Source organism: Pyrgilauda ruficollis, unplaced genomic scaffold, assembly GCF_017590135.1.
Source record: "Pyrgilauda ruficollis isolate IOZ18807 unplaced genomic scaffold, ASM1759013v1 scaffold71, whole genome shotgun sequence".
Taxonomy (NCBI): domain Eukaryota; kingdom Metazoa; phylum Chordata; class Aves; order Passeriformes; family Passeridae; genus Pyrgilauda; species Pyrgilauda ruficollis.
The window spans coordinates 1,493,123-1,513,576 of record NW_024528933.1 but is presented as its reverse complement, the minus strand read 5'-3'; the positions used below and the strand labels follow the sequence as shown (position 1 = coordinate 1,513,576).

General features: G+C 38.8%; 1 protein-coding gene across 1 annotated transcript in view; it reads left to right on the top strand.

Annotated features, from left to right (window-relative positions):
- The window catches only part of SH3GL2 (SH3 domain containing GRB2 like 2, endophilin A1), an 88,642-nt gene that overhangs the window by 59,443 nt on the left and 8,745 nt on the right, over positions 1 to 20,454 (top strand). Inside the window, exons 2-6 of the mRNA XM_041485528.1 lie at positions 10,508 to 10,576; positions 12,850 to 12,922; positions 17,008 to 17,151; positions 19,046 to 19,179; positions 20,237 to 20,395. Of these exons, the coding sequence (XP_041341462.1) occupies positions 10,508 to 10,576; positions 12,850 to 12,922; positions 17,008 to 17,151; positions 19,046 to 19,179; positions 20,237 to 20,395 (579 nt within the window). The remainder of the gene's footprint in view (positions 1 to 10,507; positions 10,577 to 12,849; positions 12,923 to 17,007; positions 17,152 to 19,045; positions 19,180 to 20,236; positions 20,396 to 20,454) is intronic.

The following is a 20,454-nucleotide window of genomic DNA, read 5'->3' as shown; positions in this document are numbered from 1 at the left end:
AGTACCCATCAGAGAGCAGCAGACTCAGCTCTGCTTTTGCTTAAAGCAGATAGGTTTGTGTAGCTGCATGGATGTCAGAGGTACTTCTGGTGGGTCTCTTGTTTATTTATGCAAGGTTAGTTTCCTTACATTCTAAAATGACCTTTATCATTGGTAGCTGATACACACAGTGTTGAAAGGAGGAAAATTATCATCTTCAAATTTAGATATTAATCCCTAAGGCTGTAGTTATGTCTTCATTTTGGTAGGAAAGGTATGCTCTTCCTCCATGCCAGGGATACTGACAGGATCCCTCTGCTGACATTGCTGCAGCTGCAGAAGAAAAGCTGCCTCTGCTCTGTGTAGCATGCTCACAACACAATACAGTGTTGGGCTAAGTGATGCCTCCAGTCATTTTCTTCTTTTATCTGGGTATATTTCATCCAGTCCTAACTCACTCAGTTCCCCTTTTCTTCTTTTTCTCTTGCCTACATCTCAGAAGCACTAAAAGGCACACCACCATTTCAGTCCATCAGGGGGTCACCCCAAAAATGCCCAGTGGCTCATAGAACTTTACTGTTACATTGTGGTGCCCTCCAGCCCCAAGAACAGGCCAGCACTTTGGGATATATTGCTCTTACATGCTGAGTTGAGACAGAGGACATCAGTTTGATGGGAACTGATTAATGTGTGATTGAATTCAGTTTAATTTAAATAGTGCTCATGTAAAAAAAAAAAATCAAAACTTAAAGCAGATCTCAGCCATTTCTAAATGTGCTGCTATCAAACTGAAAGTGTTGGATAAGTTTGGCTTGTTAAGTATGTAGTTAATAAGCTATCAGCATTGCCTGCCAACAACATAAGAAAATAATTTGGACTGGCACTTAGCTGTGCTGTGTTGGCTGCCTTTTAGATGTAGTGGCAATAGGAAAACCAGAAATAAAATGTATGTTAGTACTAGCAACAGCTTACAGGCATGTTTTTTCTCACAAACTTCTTTTAATATCTCTTAGATAACAATTAATTCACTGAGAGTTTCCAACAAACTCTTTTCCAAATGTAGCAGGAGCAACTTCACAATGGCAGAGTTTGTATGGCTGCTAAATTGATGAATCATATTTAAGCCATGTTCACTTATCCTTTAGCAGCTTGTGAATATTCCCTGCATTCTGACATTTCCAGCTGTTAAAGACTAGGCTAACTTTTCACCCAGCAGAAGGCATGTAGACTAATGTACATTATGTAGAGATGTAAAATATGCCCTAAAATTGGTTGCTGAGAACTTCTCATGCTGTTATTTTGCCTGCTCTTTTCTTTTTCCTTATCCTTTTCCTTTTCCTTTTTTTTGGCCAGGTTATGCCCTATTTATTCCTGCTAGACTTTAGTTCATTCCTGTATGAGAAAAATTACAAAGCTTTAACGCTCTAGAAAAATGGGCTGTTAATTTGCCTAACAAAGTCATGTCTGCTTTACCAATCAGTGTTGTTGCATCACTACTTGCATAATGCTGATCAAATATTTCGACTCTCTATTGTGGAGTTCTTAGCAAGCTGTAGGCTGTGCCCTAGCACTCTTTGCCTTCTATGACTGTTTTTCACTGCCTGTGAAATACTCCAGTGTTTTTCAAAGTTGACGTCTAGCACATGTAAGTCTGCTGGATCAGTAGCCAAGACTAAACATTCTTCATGAAGAGTGAGCATGAGCTCAGCCTCCCAGCTGGCAGCTTAAACCGCTGCTGTTGCAAACATAGTTTTGTGCTGAAATGGAGTAGGTTAGGACAAGCAGTCTGGTGACATAGTTTAAGAAACCATGGGATTTTATTTAAATTTCCTGTCACCTGTGCCCAGATTGTGTCTACTTTGTGGTAAGGCATGTGCCAAGTGAAGGAGTGGGATGTTCGTGCTGAATTCAGAAGGTACATGGATGAAGCACACGTGTTAATGTGTGTAGTTTAGCTAAAATGGATCATGATCCATAAACATGCTCTAGATTAGGATGCTAACTGGACGGATATCTGGTCTGTGTTCTTTTCCTCTCTTTTTCCACTCCATATATTTTCATACTGTACATGTGCCACTCATCTGCCCAAAAGTGCAGCAATAAAATTTAAAGCTGCAATTCTGTCTACCTAGAGGAAGCAGTTTCATTTGAAAGCCTCATAAAAATTGTTTTGGAGACATGAGAGAGGTATGGAAATTTGAGTGAATATGTCATTTTAAGGTGTACACTCTTTCAAATACAAACCGTATTTACGCATTATAATAGAGCATGATAGGTCAGGAGCTGGCAACTGGTAGCATTACAAATGAGAAAGCCAGTACCTTTCTAAGAAAGAAACATGAGAACTCCAGAAATTTTTAGTGGCTTTGGACTAGTTTTGCCACTCTCTTAGAATTTCCTTATCACCACCCTGTGGAATGAGCTGCTTACATCAAAGAAACAGGTAGCTACCGAATTTTTTTGGCACTCTGAGAAATATGGCACAGATGTCTTCTTTCTTTGTGGCAGTGCAGTGTAGGGCAGGGCTCCCACTATTGATATGCGGTGAACTTGTAAGAAATATGTTTCTGAATTAAGATCCCTTTGCACAAAAGTAAAAAACTTGTAAAAAAAGTAAAAAAATTTTATTGCCCACAGGTTCACTACAGAGACTGACAGAGTCATGGTGCTGTTGTCATTGGAAGTAGAGAAGTCATATACGAATAGATTCTCTGCTCGTTTCCTGTACTGCAAAAAAGCAGAGATTGGCATGTTTTCCAGCTAACACAGCCACCTTTTTAATACCAATTTCTTCCTTTTCTCATACTGGTGTCCTTCTGGGGACAGAGAGTGTTGAAAAAAGCACACAGTGTTCTGACTGTCTTCAGCTCTCTGTCAGCTTTTGAGCTTCTGCCAGCTTCTCTTTGTCAGCTCCCAAGGCCACTCTAAACTTCAGAGGTGCTGGGGTTGTGACCAGCTTGCTGGCTGAACTTAAACTTTGCAGAGAGCCAGCCTCCTGAGGTGTGTGTTTGGTAAACAGGCGAGACTTCAGCAATAAGTTTAAATATGTGAAATTAATTCTGTTTTCATGGATGCATTGCAGTGTCTCTGCTATCAGCCCACTTCTCCCACTGAAATGCATACCACTGATTTCAAATTTTTTCAGCCATAGGGTAGTACCATCCTCATCTGTTGTGGTGTGGGTGCCTCTAGACAGGGACCCTTTGCCTCTAGACAGGGACTTCCCTTACGGAGATACAGCATGGAGCAGTACTGCACCAGCGCTTCCTCAGCAGCTCCTTCCCTGCCCTCAGCCTGTTTTATTTCACTTACCAGAGGACAGCCTCCAGTGTGATGCAGCAGCAGCACTGCAGCAGAGTCTCCGCAGTAACTCCTGTCAGTGCAGAAGCTTGCGGCATACTTTCATATTGTGCACTAGCGCTGAATGTGAATGACTTCCCCTGCATTGCTGGAGTTGCAGAAATTCTGCAGTATGGTCCTTGGTAGTAGTTAGAAAGCAGAAGGCTGGATCAGGTTGAAGAAAGGATTGTTCCAGCTACCCTCATCCCTCCCCTTGGAATACTCTGGCTGAAGATGAAAAATCAAAAAAGAGATTGAATCTAAATGAAAAGAGTAAGAACATGGGACAGGTTTACAATGCATATTTCTTACCATGTAGCAATGCTGGAGGCTGGGATCCTTACCTTTGTGTATCCTTCTTGAGGAGAAATAGATTGGCTGAGATATTTTGCTTTTGCTCCACACTGACATTACTGGGCAGCCTATCCCACAAAAAGTTTCATTTATGGTTTGACAGGCTTTAGCAATGGCCTGTCTTTCACACTGACAGTTCTTGTGTCTTACGTATGTCACATCTACAGCCAATTTCCCTGGCTTTCTGACCTGCCTTCAGACTGTTAGTGGAACTCATAAACAGGGCTGTGGGCCCTACTGCTAGCAGCTGTGAGGACTAGCAAGGCCAAGCTATTGTGCATAGATATAAAGGGTATTTAGACGATGCTTTTTGAGAGAAGAAGGCAAGCCTTTTAGAATCCAGTCATAGCCTTCCCTGTTTGAGTTTCCAAAATTCAGTTTACTTCCTGGTCTTTGAATAGCACACTTTATTGTTCACACTCTGAATCCAGCAGCAGAGTCAAGGGAATGTTTAAGGGTGAATAAAGCTAGCCAGCCTGTGGCTAGTTTGGTGTTGTGATAGAACAGGCCAGCAAACAAAAATTTCTAGCAGGAAGAAAGTGATTTCAGTGCCATCAGGGGACAGAGTATATTATTCCCTGATTAAATATATCTGCTGAATGACAGAAGGGAAAAAGAAAAGATAATCTCAGGCTTCTCTGGCAGATGCTTACCTAAAATACATGACAAACATTTCTGCTAGATATGCTGCTGATGGCAAGCAGTAGCAGGTGCAAATTAATGCTAACTATTTTCTCAGGTGCTTTGCAAGTGCATTTCTTCATTTTGCCATGGAGAAAGCAAAGCCTCAATGGCATGATCAGAGTCTCAGTGAAAACAGGACACAAAAAATTAAGTTCACTGGAGATTCTTAGTTCTCTAAGTTTCTTTACTTCTGTCTTTCACACTGTCTTCATGACCTGTTACAGCTTCTGTGATAGCAGTGGAGTCACTATGCTGCTCAGTTCTGTATGGGAAGGATCTTCTGGTGCTGAGCTCCACCTGGCATGGTGGCCTTCCATTGTGGTTCTACAGCTGAAGAAGAGAAATTTACTAATGAAATGTACATGGGCATTACTCTGACTTAAATAACGTAAAATTTGGATCCTCTTTTCAATTTACTACAAAGGTGGCTTTTTTATATTCTCATGTTGTGTTCTATTTACAGTCTCTATTTTGCACTAGTTGTTTACATAGGAAAATAGAATAAAATTCAAACAGTGTTAAATTGTTAAATGTTAAATGTTGAGTGTTATAAGCTTTCCTTGTGAAATCTATTGTGTTTAATGGAAGTGTGGGGTTTGCTCAATTTCACTAACAAATAGCTACAGAATGAATGTAAGCTACAGTATGAATGTAAGGCTTATCAAGCACTTCTGTCTTCTTGTGAGATTTATCACATTTGTTGAGTTTCCCGAAGCTTTCCAAAACTAATGATACTGGGTCCTTTGGCTTGTAAATGAGGACCACCCTTATCTAGATCTGGAAAAATTGAGTGAGATTGCTCTACATCAGCTGAAATAATTTTCAGTATATGATAAGGTGCTGTGAATCAGTACTGATGTTTTCTATGGCCTCTTCATGTTTCTGAGATAAGGTATCTCCATATTGATCTGGAAAAGTCCTTTTTTTATTCTATATATTGATGCCAATTGAAAAAAAAGAAGTCTAAAATGCAGCTAACTTACATATGCTTTTGTGGTGGGTTTTTCTTGCAGTTCCTATTCTAATTTATCTGAATAAGCAGAAGAGCTCCTCTCTTGCTGACTGTTATTGCTGAGAATGTGATTTGCCATGAGGTGTTTCATAATCTACACAGAACCAGGGTCATGATCATAAACCTAAATTGCAGATATCACATGTTTTCTGTGGTAGCAAATTCTGATGCCATAAATGCCCAACAGTGCAGGATCAGCCAGACACAAAAATTAGCCTGCAAGTGGCAGTTTTTTTCTTACTCTAGTGTGTGGAGTGACAGAATAAAAAAAAAAAAAAATGTTCGAGACTGTGCTTTTTTTAAAATAAATATGTTCCTTTTTGAATATTTTCTCCTGAAAAGCCTGCAGTGTTAGAAGACCTTCACCATATATACACAGACTTCTTCCCATTGAAATGTGTAGTTCTTCCTTGTGTTTGAAAAGCTCACAAAGCATCAAACATTTTAGAGCCTATTTGAAAATTTTTAACAAATCTGGAGATAATTATTTTACTGTGCTTCCTTATTGTGACAGAAAAAACTCAAAATGGCAAAAACAGCATAGAAGAACTGTAGAAACCTGTGGAAGAAATACTAAGCAATCAGGAATGAGAAATCAATAGGGTGACTTGAATTTAATGAGCATGAACTACAGAGAGCATTTTCTTTTTCCATTGTTAATTTGTAAATTTCATTCATTAATCTTTCCCATAGCTGTCATATTAGTAAAAATTTCTTTATACCAACCTGTCCACTGTGTAACAATTTGATGGGACTGTGCTGTCAACAACCTTCCTCTGAGAAGTTTAATGCCGGTCTTACTGCATTTGCAAATGTGGTTAACGTCATATCATACCCTTCATGATTTTCTGGTAGCAGGTCTTTGACCTGTGAATTTTTCAGAACTCTGGTACATTGCAGTGTCCTGGAATAGCTGTCTAATGTGCGTTTGATTTATATTTATATTTTGTGAATAGTGAGGGATGACAGCATCAGAGATGCGTCTTTAGAGGACTGCTGTATGAGATACTAAGTGATCATCACTGTATTCTATGAAAGGTTACTGGAATTTTCAAGATATTCGTAGTGACTGCACAAGCATTCTTTGGCATGCTGCATCATAACACAGCAATACACCAAAAAAGAAAAAAAGGGTTCTTTGCACAAATACCTGAAAAATGGAGCAAGTGGCTTCATAACTATGACTTTAAAAGTTTTGTTGTTTCACATGAAATCCACCTACCAAACCTTATTCCTGTTACTGTGGCTTACGTTCCAGCTCCTGTCAACATTTACCAAAATCTGTGTTTTTAATATTAACTGCCAGGAGAAAAGAGAAAAGAAAAGAAAAAAAAAAAAAAAAAAAAAAAAAAAAAAAAAAAAAATATAAAAGGTATCACTATTCCCCGCCGGCGGCTCAGGTTGCCCCAGCAATTAGAGCCCCCCGGATCAGCTCTCCTCAGAGCTCCGGCAGTGCAGGCAGCCGAGCCCCGACAGACGAGGCCGAGCCTTCCATGCCCTGCGCAGCTGATCTTGTAGCCTCTGGAAGATGGAATAGCGCCCACGCTCTATTGCCCGGAGGACACGCAGTGTTTGATGTGCCAGCTCTGACACGGCACTGCTCATGTCCTCCGTCAGGTGTTCAAGGGCTGCAAGAGAGAGGAGCAGAGCCACAGTCAGATCCCGCATCTGCCAGGGCCATCCCAGCCGCTTCTTGCCATGGCCAGGAGGGAGCCATGACCAAGGGGATCAGGCCGAAGCTGCTGGCCACGAATGCTGCACGTGGCCCTGAAATGCCCGTGCACTCTGCCCACGGGAGCAGAGCCCTCCACAGCTGGGGCAGGGCTGGCAGCTCCCCGCACCAGCCCCCTCTGCCGTCTCTCACCATTGCAGATCAGCTGCAGCTCTTGCTGCTGCCCCCTCAGGTGCCGCCCGGCGATCCCTGTGAACACAGAGCCCGTCACGGCGCCAGCGGCACAGCTCCCTGCCAGCGGCGCTGCCGGCACAGCGGCCTCACGCCCCTCTTTTTTTTTAAATAAATTCCCGAAAAAAAAAAAAAAAAAAAAAAAAAAAAAAAAAAAAAAAAAAAAAAAAAAAAGGAAAAAGTGTAAGAGTCATGCCAGTTTTTTTGTTCCTACTGAAACCATTCTGACCATTAGATGCCAAATTCATATTCTGCCTGGGTGGAAATAGGATTATTATAAAATTGTAATTTACTCCAAGGGACTATATTTAGCACTGGTTTTCAGTCAAATAAAGTATGAAGATACCAACAGTAAAACATGACATTATTAGGGGTAGAGTAAGTCTGTATATTCTTGATTCATAAACATGTTTTCAGGATATCCCCTCATTCCTTTAAAAAGCACAATTTTAGCTCTGATGTAAAGCAAGAACCAAAATGTTGATGCCTTAAAATGATGTGGCCAGGGAGACTTTCAGTTTCTGGGTAGCTGTAGCTGTTAGCTGATGACGTTCCTGAGAGCTTCTTAAATCTTTAGCACAAGAGCAGATCCTGAGCTGATGGAAGCTGTTACCTATGATAATCAGATTGGACAATCTTAGATGCTGATGGAGTGGTAGCCAGAGTGAAATGCTTTAACCGTTGATTTGGAGTATGAATATAAACAGGCTGAAAAATATCTCTAAATTTAGTCAATACTACTACAGGGCATAGATGTGGGCCCTATTGCAAATGCCTTTCTCAGGCTCAAAGGTCCCACCTGACTACTTTTGATTTTGGCCTTGAAAAGGGGGTGTGGTACCCTCTTTTGAGCAATTACCCCCTTCTGACCCAAGGGGCAAGAACTGTTGAAGGTTTAATTTTATTTTATCCTTAAATCTGAATTCTTAATTTGAGTTCTCATCTCTGACTGTTTGAGTGACTGTGGTCTTCAAGGAAAAAAAAAATATCAAAACCAAACAGTACTTAAATTTTTAAGTGGGATTTTGGTTCAGCTGTTTTTTTCCTGTGGTCTGTCAGTGCTTCTCCAAACCAGAGGTTTGTCTGGGTATTGGAGTTGAGCACAGTTCCTGGAGGGCATGTGGTGTAACTATCCTGAGAGAAGAGACTCCCAGCCCCAGAAGGGCTGAAGACTTAACAGCTCATCTCTCTCTCTCCTTTGACTTACCGGTTTGTAACAGTACTTGTCACAGAGCTTTACAAATTAATTTTCTGCTTAGCACATAGTATTTTTAGCCACCTTAAATGAGTGACTCTGGATGGTAACTGTGAGCCTAATATTGACAAGGTAAGCAAAAACTGAAAGCAAGTTTAGAAGAGCCGGTGACCTGCTTTTTTGACTATGCAGTGACCACTCCAGAAGACTGCTGGGCTGTGCTTTTAAGAGTGTCATACATTCCTCAGCTAGAGTAGTGATGAATGCGAAAGAAAGGAGCAATTGCTATGGTTTATAGATGTGAATTAGGACATTTAGGGCATCTGTGGGGGTGAAAAGACATGTCTTTGCAAATCCTCATCAACCATGAAAATATTTCAAAATGATGAAATGTAGAGCTACAGCCAAAAAGGGCTGGGATATTAATTCATTTTGAGTACTTTGTAACCTTGAACTACAGATATTGAAAAATCTATTTTAAATATTTAAGTGCTAGCATATTAGCATCCTGTTATTTTCAGGGATGTGAAATCTTTATGGTAGGAAGTTTCTGTGCAGATTTAGCCATATTATCTATAGTAGGATATCCATTTGCAGAAGATTCATTCATGAAAGTAATTAATAAAAACTTTTAAAACACTGAAACTGTTGCTTGCCCACTACTCCTAACGTACTGTTTTGATTCTTTTGTGGCACTTCACTTACCTCTGTAGAGCACAAGTTTGGTAATACAGACCACACAAATGCATTCATATTCAGATTATTGATAAGAGACTATCTGCTTGGTTTTGCAAATCTCTTTTGTACAGGAAATACTGGGAAATACAGTTCTTTGTTTTTGTCATAGTAGTGTTGTTTCATTAATGCACCATTTTGGCTACTAATTTGTGAGATGCTGACAGAAAACAAACAGAGCCAATAGCTATTTCCTAGTGCACAGATAATTACAGCCTGCATTAGTAAGTGCTTGGCCACGATGCACTTGCAGCTTTGTTGTACTGAACTGAAGTGAATTTAAAATCATACAGATGTCTGGATTTTACTAATTGCATGTGAGTGACTGTGGGTATTCCTCCTCTTTATACTAAAAAAAATAGTATAGAGGACTTACCACAGTAGTTAAAACCAAGAGGGGAAAAGTGAAATTTTTATTTTCTTTCTTCTTGTTTATACTGGAATCACTTCACTGAAATCAGTAATTAATAACTTATATGGGGATTAATTTCTTATGACAAACACCATCCCAGTGAAAGATTAATTCACTGGATCATATGCACCTGATTTAGTTGAGGGATTATAGCAGTAGAACACTGTATGACTGACAATGCAATTGTTAAAATCTATTTTGAATGGTGCTGTATTAGCAATTACTGTTCAAGTCTGTTATCGTCAATATTAATGTAAAGGGAAATATATTTTAATGTATTACATTGTATCAGGGAGCTTAAATAGTAGCACAATTCAATTTTCCAATTAGTTTTCAAACTGAATATTTTATAAAAAACCCAGAGTATTTCCTAAAGTCATACTAACAGAGTTCCGTTTATTTCTTTCAATCTAGATAAGTGAATTAGGTATTTTGTGTATAACTTACATAATACTCAAGCTCTTTCATGGTGTGAATATAGGGTTTTTTTAAATCAATCTCTCTATCTGTCTCTCTGACTGTCAAGTTTATATATAAACTTTTGATTTTTACTGATGATCTACTGGGGGTTGAGTCAATATCTGAAAGTTTTCAGGCATGGGTGCCTCTTGCCTTCTGGATGGCTAGAGCCACGCCTTGAGAGCTTCTTATTGCTTTGTGCTTAGGTGTGGCTTCTATCCTTGGTCAAAACTGGATCTCTGAGGCTTAAGCAGTAATATGTTATTTCTGAATGTTAAACTTCAGAGTGTGTTTGAAATAAATTTTTCAGAAGGAGTAATAAGTTTTACTGTTGTACTGACTCAACAGGAAAAAAAAAAGCATTTCTAAAAAGAAATGTTGTAGATAGATTTTTTTCAGTTGTTGCTGAATCCATTGTTCTCTTTTTAATTGCAGAAAGTGAGTGAAAAAGTAGGAGGTGCAGAAGGAACAAAACTAGATGATGATTTCAAAGAAATGGAAAGGGTAAGTCTAAATACAGCATATATTCATTATTACCATGCATTTTTTCTTTCTAGGACAGGAATTTCAAAGGTTTTGGTCCCCGAATCACTCAGAGAATTTTGAACACTTAGCTTTTATTCAGCAGGACTGTGTTTTCAGTTTTCTATTTCTTTTTGTTTTCTAACCAAGGGATATGTAATATATGGCACTCTATAATGCAAATGCTTCATTCATAGATTGGGGCTGAAGTCATCTACAAATTAGCTGCATTTAAACCATTGTAGAGGATCTCTGAAAACTGAGTCAGTCTACAAGACAGCTGTTTCAGTGGGGAAGGGTGCTGATAGTTCTTGGTTCCTTGAGGATCAAGGCTCTAGGCATGACAGTGGCACTGGGGTATTCATTCACAGCTTCAGAGGTCCTGTTAGGCAGCCTCCACTGGCAATGTGCTTCAGGTAGATGGGGCTAACCCTCCAACAGGCTGTTTGGCAAGGCTGGCAGTGATAGCACTGAGTGTCTCAGTGGAGAGGAAAAAAAAAAAAAGCCACAGCTCTGTGTGGCAGTGATAGTATTTCGCCTGAAAGGATCAGTAGGGGCAGCGTTTTTTCAGTCTTCAGTTTTCAAAGGTACTATCAAATCTTGTAATAAAAGCTTGTGCTAGGAGATTTGTAAGGTACGTATCTGATATATAACTCTGATTAAGTGAAAAATAAGCTATTTATCTGTACATTTGTATAATGAAGTGGGGGAAAAGACTTGGATGAAAAATAAAGTGTATGTACTTCTTACAAAGAAAGCACTGAGCTGGTTTCTCCCTCTCAGTTTCTCTTTAAGTGGGCAACCAGTATACGCATTCCTACTGGAAACTATTAACAAGGGTTCAGAAAACTGGGATAAAGTTTAGAGTGAAAAACAGGACACTGCAACAGCCTGTTGTGGGTCCCACATCATGCTTGTGGGTGGGATGGGTTGGCAGCCCAGGAGACAGGAGCACTGAATGCTGCAGATGGAATGGAGTAAATCCATCAGTTGCCTCCACACTCCCCACCTGGCCCTGTGTCCACTGCCAGCTTTTCTGCAGGTAGTGGACGTAATCCTTCTGCACATCCCTGGCTTTCTGTTTCCTCGCCCCCACTATCATCTGCATCCTCCTAGCCTTTTCTGTGTTGCCTGCCAGGCAGTTCAGCTACTTACTCACCCAAGTCTGGCAGACCTCTCCTGCTTCTCTGTGTAAAGGATAGAGCAAGACCTGACAGATGGCAATGGCAACAGGAAACAGGAAGGACATGATGACAGCACAATGCAACCAACCTATCTCAGGTGTTCTTTTTTAAAATAGGAACTTGCCATTATGATAAAGGAGTTCACTCTGTGGGACACAAGCTACCCTGCAGAGAAATGCAACACATCCTCATAAATACAGGGTACAGGACATTATGGGTATCCCCCAATCTGCCAAAGCAGCATTTTTTCTCTGAGACCTGATTCTGAGAGTAAGAATAGTTGCATAATTTGCTACATTTGGTCTAGGATGTGGACAGGGACTGCTTCCTAAGAAAGAAAGATTTCTTACAACAAAAGAAAGTAGAAGAAAGTAATGCTATTCAGAAAAAATGTTTTTTTTTTTTTTTTTTTTTTTTTTTTTTTTTTTTTTTTTTTTTTTTTTTTTTTTAAATTCTAAATATGGGAAACGGCCAGGGATAAATAAATGGTCAGTGCATTCATGCTGATATGTTTCTTGAAACTGGGAACTGAGTGATATCTAGTCTTTCTTATCCCAGTTTTATCAGATGTTGTTCTGGAAGAGGTAAATAGCACATTTTATTGTTAATGGTTGGTTTTGAGTGACTTCTGCTTGCCTCTCATTTTGCCAGTTATTAGGGGATCAAAGATAGACAGTTCTCCAAAAAGCTGTCTGTGACTGTTCTGTCAAAAATTCTTCCCTATTGTGGACGATTCTCATGGTGATATAAAGAATTATCCCTGTACAATAATCAAATGCATCAAATTTTTCAATAACACTGTACTGTGTGTCTAATTCCTAACCCATTCTGGGGTGATCTGTACTAATGGCCTTACTTGAGAATAGACTTGCTATAAACTGAAATGGTGGACTCATACTTTAGTAGTTTTCCAGATATTACCACCATTCTGGTACCAGGGCTGTTCTGAAGCACATAAAAATAAAATTATAAGAAGAGTTAAAAAAAAGTATAAGAAAAAAATGAGAGAAAAAAACTTCTTCCATTTGGCTAACTTCCATTTTTCTTTTTGTTTAACCCTCTGTCCTCTAGAAAGTGGATGTTACCAGCAGGGCAGTTATGGAAATAATGGCAAAGACAATAGAGTATCTTCAGCCAAATCCAGGTAACCTAATTTCACAGTTTTACAGTTTTGCAGTACTTCTTGGAAACACTTTTTCTTACCAGTATATAAAGTCTGACAGATCTCATCCTCACTGGTGCAATTACGGTTGACACAAAATTGGCAAAGTCATGGTAAAGTAAACAACGGAGATGAGTACAGTCCTCTGCGTTAGGCTGTCACGGTGAATGGAGACTGGCTTTGGAAGGCTTTGTTTCCTTTCTGAGTCTTCTTTCGTTATGTGAGCGGGCAGCACATGCCCACGAACCAGGTGCGCTTACTTGCAGGAGCCGGCGTGTCAGCACTGTGAGCATGGGGCCGCCCCTGGAGCTGGTGACGGCTGTGGCTGCCCAGGGCAGCAGGGCAGGGCCCCACCATCAGCCCACACCTGGGGATCAGGGGAGGTGTGGAGGGTGTGTCTGCATGAGGCAGCTCTTTCCTTTGCCTTCCCAGTCATTTGCCATGTGAAGGAAAAGGACGAGGCAGTCCTTGCAGACCATGGAAAAGCAAAGTTCCAAAGCAACTTCCTTCATGGCACTAGAAGAGATACCACTTTTCCTCTGGTCCTCTGACAATTTCCCATCCTTGTTACAGAAAAGAGATGGTGTGAAAGAGCTGGTGATGTCATACTAGAGAAAAGGCAGAAAATCAAGTGTTATCAGACGTGTCTAAATTGAACCCTCAGAATAGAAACCAATGAGTCTTTTCCACGGGGAGATGAAAGAACAGGTTTGATAGGGCTGATGGAGAACTACCTGTTCCTCTTTTGCCAAAGGTTTCTCTTGGCACGGGGCAATCTGAACCTGCAATAAACAGTAAACCATTACATTGAATATTACAGAGATTTCTGTAGTGATCTAGAAACACAATGTTTTGATACTAGCGTAAGTCAATGCCAGCATCACTGTTAAGGTCAATGGAGTTAGCTTGTATAAATCACAGAATCACAGAATATGCAGAGTAGGAAGGGACCCTCAAGGATTATTGAGTCCTGGCCCTGAACAGCACCATCCCCAAGAATCATACCATATGCCTGAAAGTGTTGTACAAAAAACTTTTCAAACTCTCTCAGGCTGGTTCTGGGACCACTTCCCTGAAGGTAAAATTAAGCCTTCTGTCTACCATAAGTTTCTTAGAGTTTCATGGAAATACAGACCAAATTCACACATTTACCCTGAGAAATTTTATTTCTAATAGCTAGAAATAAATATGAACTGCTGTGAAATGTTTCAACTCCAATGTGGTATGCTGAAGGGTCTTTGCTGCTACAGATTAATTGCTTATTTTTTGATGGGAGACCACAGAAGAGAAAATAATATTTTGATAATGCTGACAGTGGAGTGAAAAAAAAAAAAAAAAAAAAGAGGAATAGTATTTAAAAGTTCAAGAACTACTAGATAGAAAGTAATGATGACCCGAACAGTTTCTATGTCAGCAGATGAAATTCTGTTTATGACTTGAGTCAAAGCTTCATTGCTCATCGTAATGTACTCTGCAGGAAAAGCAGCAGGATTGGCAAACATAGGGATAGTGATAAAATTGTTAACTGCTGTCAAACTGCTGTTAAGCAACATGGTGTAGACTGAGTAATAAGCTTTGGCTGTTTAGTGCTTCTCTGACTGCCTTCTTGACACATCTGAGTGGTTATGGTTGCTGTGAGTTGTGAAACAGGCTCATGGTAAAACCAGACAGCAAAATTTCTGCAGGTAGCTACGGGTCTGATTTCAGGCACTTTAGGCAGCTTTAAATTTGCAGTGCTGCATGAATGAACAGTTTGCGTAGTCTAGCTACATATCCTTTCGTCTGTTTGTGGCACTTGCATGTAGAATCAAAAAATTAACATCGTAATAGGTGGGGGAAGATTCACTTTTGTCTCTGTATAATGAGATCATGTTGTTCATTCCACAGGTAGAAGGATAGGAGCACTAAACTTTTTCAGCACTCACCTGATCTTAGATTGTGTTATGTCAGGTGCAGAAGGGCTCCCTATAATGAGACGAATTGTAATTTATTTTTTCAATAAAATAAAAATTTTTCTCTTTTAAAATTCTCCCTACAGCTGTATTACTTTTAACATGGATCACCAAAAAATGCCATTTGCTAGTATTTCCCATTTGCTTTTCCATTTTCATAAAAATTAGGAATATTACATTGAGAAAAGGGAGGGAATTTAATTTAAAAAATTTAAAAAAACCAAAAAACAGCAAAACAAGCCACAAACAGGAAACAAACTCCTTAACAGCAGTATTTTAAAGTAAATTAAAAGTTTAACTGGGTTTGGTAGGAAGAAGAGGAGTTGAGATGTAGCACACATTCCTTGATAAATAATGTGTGCCTGGAAAACACTTGGATAACATAGTACTGTGATACTACAGTTCACCTGAGTCCATGGTGTTTTGAAACATCAATTAAAGAAGTATGCATCATTGTCTAACTTTTGCTTTCTACTCTTACTTTGCTGTCCAAAATGTAGCCACTTCATTTTTCATAGTCCCTCTTATATTTCTTTCTTTAATTTCTGAAAATGCTCCATTTGCTTCTGATTTAATTCAGCTTGCTGCCTCCACTCCCCTGACTAATTTTGTTTGTACCTTGTTTTCTTTTGTGCTTCTGTATTTTCTTATTGCCACCGTCATTTCAATGACATTTAACTTCATTAAAATGCAGTTTCTTGTACTGAACAGTCAGCAAGTCTGCTGACTGTAGTTTTGTAGTGGGTAGAAGCAGAAGGCATGAAGAAATTAAGATATTGAAAAACATAATCTGATGGCACTCCAGCATAGTGGGAAAACTGAAAAAATAGAACCCCATAATTACTAAATGTTAAAAATACGTTGCCCTTGCACAGCTGGTTTTCAGGCAAAATAAGTACTGTGAGACTTGCCTGATTTTCCCATGTGTGTTTCCATGACTGTATCTGTGTGAACAGATACAAAGGCTGAAAAGTGAAACATACTCCACAACAAGATCTGTCTCTTGATAGGCACTTTTAACAGTAAATATGTGTAAAACATTTGTTGACTCCAGCCTGGTAATATTTCATTTTGCTGAAGTAACTTGTGTGAGGCTGAGTTTTGACCAATGAAATCAGCACACAACAGTGTGAACTACTAATGTTTTGTCGACAGGAAAACTAATTTTAAGAGCACCTTACGAAATCAGGCTTTTGCAAGGGGGAAGAGAGAATTCATAGCTGCCCTCCACTAGCACACACAGTAATGTAGATAACAAACATGCTCTGAGTCTGCATTGCTGGCAGTAGGATTTAGCTGGAAAAATTTGAAGTCAAGTGGCATTAACTAATTCAGTCTCTACAGGCCATCCACATGCTGTAGTTGCAAAAATTCACTAAGGCACAGCAGCAAACAAATTAGTTCTTTTATATTTGCTGTCTTTGTTTCCATCGATTACAATATTTGTGTTGTGTCTTTTAATATTTGTTCTTCAGGTGTGTGTCTGAAACAAAATGCAAGCTGAAGTACAGTTGAAAACCTTATTGAAGTAGGAGTTTCCCTAAATCCGCATAAAACCAAAAAGTGTTTCAAAGGTTGCTGCACATCATGTTTGGGGACATAGGCTTTCCTTAATGTTCTACAACTGAAAAACTTGCAAACATTTAAAAAATGGGAGGTACCATAGTTTAATCTTCAATGTGCCTAGTCTGGACTTTTCCTTGAGAGTAAGGCTGGTTCAATCTGGTATCCATCTGGTACCTAGGCATTTTAAGATTAAGATTAATTTGGAGATATCTTAAAGATTTTCTTCTCTGTCACATGTCAAACATGCTATCTTGGGTGTGTTCCTGGGCTTACTTCTGTTCAAGTAATTTCAAGGGAAGCTTTGTCTTAGAAGTTCAAGACAGAGACTCCTCTCTAGTCTGCCAGCAAAATAAAAACAGTATTGACCAACAGTATTTCATTCCTTTGCTCTAGAAAGAATTGATGAAAAACAGGGCTTAGTCTTAAACTTACATAGTGTATTTAAAATATGTTTTAAGTTGCTCCACTAAATTTAAACTCAAGAATGGATTTATGGCTGTGTAAGCAAATGATTGCATGCTTGTAACCTCTGTCACTTGTCTTCTTCAGCTTCCAGAGCTAAACTCAGCATGATCAACACTATGTCAAAAATTCGAGGCCAGGAAAAGGGACCAGGCTATCCTCAGGCAGAAGCCTTGCTGGCAGATGCGATGCTGAAATTTGGCCGAGAGCTTGGTGAAGATTGCAACTTTGGTAACTTGTTTTATTCACTTTCCATTATAATGCAAAACAGTAGGAAAATTTCATAGGGCTTTCATTGTTAAAGGGTTGCGCTCTTATGGAGAAAAAACATCTGCAAGAAGCATTAGAGTTCTGGTTCTCTGCAAAAAGCGTTAGAATTCTGCTTCATCTGACTTTTCCTTTAAGGTTGGTCTCAGCCTTTTTAGAGTATCTTTTGAAGATTTTGACTAGAGAAACTTTTTGTATAAATGGAAGTCAAATTATTTCCATTTTGACCCATAGGCTTTAGCTCTCCGTCAGTAATTGTGGTACTTAACTGTGGCTGTGTTGAATTGAAAAATGTACACGTACAGAAATTGTATTATTGTCTATGCATATATATAACAAAGCTTTTGTCCTCAGAATCCCTAAACCATCTGTTACTGTCGTCATTGCAGGCAAGGAATAAAAACTTATAGATTTGTAATAGGCTTTGGCCTTTTTTTCTGACCAAATTCCACATTTTAAGGCACTAATGAACACTCCTGTCTTATCTGTTAATTCCAAATGAGTTTACAGCTGTCTGAGTTACAGATGTTAAATTGACTCTTAAAACTACGTTCAGCAGTAGAATTCTGATTATAAAAAGATGACCTTCACAGCAGCATACTTTGTCTTTCTGTCTTGTTTGTGTGGACTTCTTTGTGGCCATTTTTACATGACAACACAGAGGACCCTCAGATGGGACTGTGGAAATCCTATTCTCTATTTGAACCATCATAAAATTTTCCTGACATAAAGACATATGGAATGGAAAAAGTACTTTCTTACTTGTTCTATGTAATTCACTAGTAAGCTTGACAGATGTAATTTGATTTGTGCTAGATACTACTGACTTTTTAAATTGGTTGCCTCTCATTTATTAAATTTCAAAGAAATTTTTAAAAGGAAAATGAAGAACCAATATAATCTAGTTTCTGCAACTTGCTTTATATTCTGTGATAACTGCACTACCATGCAGCAGAACAGATACAACAATTATTTTCACATTCTTAACTAATAGCAGCTATTATGGCTATTTGTCATTCTTTGTTCAAATCTGGAAGTCTCTCTCATTTTGCAGTGTGTTGCTGGCATCTGCTGCTTGGGAGACAAAGCTTCTGATTTCTCACATATTTTGGTTTTCATACCCTTTGTATTCTTTAAAAGTGGTTTTGGGATTTTTTTATCCCTAACCTATACCTCAAACCGGGAGGTATGTTTAAGCTTCTTGTTTTTGTTTTTATGGAGCAGAAGTAAAACATTTTTGTGATAATTTTTGTGGTAATTTTTGTGGCCCTCAAATTAATCTTGGAGGAAATTTCAAAAGGCAGTTAGGGTTATTGAAATTCATGAACTTCATACACCTACACCTGAGTAGTCTGTGTAGTAGACCTCTTAAGTGTAGTAGTATTATGAAGTCTTATCAAAAACACATTTCATTACAAAAAACAATCTCTGAAATTGTTAAGAATTTTTACATTTGGTACTGTCAGTAGTCTTACTGATGGAAATGGGGAGACCTAGACTTGAATTAAACTACTTTTTAATGCAGTGTGGTGATGATACTACCAAGTAAATACAATTATGTTCTAGCATATTTATTTCAACAGAGTGAGGAGTGAACAGACAACAAGGGATGTGGAGGAGCCTTTCTTGACACATCTTAAAACCACAAATTCAGCTGTATTACAAGGCATGAACTCTGCTGATTGCAGGACTGTAAAATCTATGTTGCTCTTTCACATAGTGCATCATCCTCTGTTTCTTTCCTAAATTTGAGACCTAAAATGAAATACTAACTGAAGTTGCCATGAAGTTTCTATGACTCAGTTTCATTCTACAGTGATTCAAAATGAACTTATTTTGACTGAATCTTTTCTTTCAGGACCAGCACTTGTTGATGTGGGAGAAGCTATGAAGGAGCTTTCTGAAGTCAAGGACTCTTTAGACATGGAAGTGAAGCAAAACTTCATTGACCCACTTCAGAATCTCCATGACAAAGATCTGAGAGAAATACAGGTATTGCCCTCAATGCAGCATTTTAATAATGCCAAATGTGTGGACTGTCTATATGTTTAGAATTTTTGTTAGTTGTGTAACTAAATGGGGCATTCAGGTTTGAAAATGACCTGATTTTTGTCTCTTTTGGCTTGAATTTTGCTCTCAATTCTGTATCTCTTGATGATGCTTTAGAAAGGGAAAGATAAGAATCTGAACATTTTTTTGATGGAAAAATTTTTAGTCTTATGTAGGCAAGAGCACAGTACTCTGACCTTGCCATTTGAAAGCTCATTTCACAAAATAGATGTACTGATGTCTACATTCCATCTTCTAGTGTATGGCAAACGCTTATCTGCATAAGTAGCTGCTCTTCTCAGCTCAGTAAGGCTTTCATACTGTTAAATGTATGTGGATGAAAGATGTCTTGGACTGTTTGATATAATTTAGAAAATGGGTAATTGTAAATATTGTATTGCATGATAAATTGACTCTTCTGAGGGAAAGTAAACACCTCAAGTAATCATGGTCATGCTGGTAGCATTAACTTCTGGCCAGTTGAACGTGGCAGCTGCTAAACAGATGAACATGAATGTTACTCAGGTAACAGTCTAGGAAATCTTCAGTATAAGATAGCATTAAAATAATTTAGTGGTCTGGTAGAAATGATAAAATTAAATCCTGTGTTGCTTTGTTACACAGACAAAAATGAAATAAGTTGTGCTTTGAAAGTATTTTCTCCTGAACATCTAGGGAAAAAACATAGTGTTCAGGTAATTCTCATCAGAGTTAAAAAGCAAGAAACCTGTGTATCTTTTATAGAGATGGCAGTTGAACTTGTCCATTCTGCATGGCCTTTTATTAGTCTTGGTCTGTCATTTAGATCATTGCTTCTTAAATGGTACGTAAACTCAGGTATTTCATTATTTCATACTTCTCTCCTCTGGGAAAGAGTTAGTAGGTAACAAACAGCATATGTTTCCAAGTCTGCATGGACTACCTGCTTACAGTGCAATATCAGGAAAGTTGGGGAAGGTCCTTTATTGTCTGCTTGCATTCCTGTTTTTTGGTTTTTTAGCATCACCTGAAGAAAATGGAGGGTCGACGCCTGGATTTTGATTACAAGAAAAAAAGACAGGGCAAGCTCCCTGATGAGGAACTTCGTCAAGCTCTGGAGAAATTTGATGAATCAAAAGAAATTGCTGAGTCAAGCATGTTTAACCTTCTGGAGATGGATGTGAGATAACCCTTGTTAATCTTTGAGCAGAGTCTTAGAAAGATAGTGGAGGCACTTTC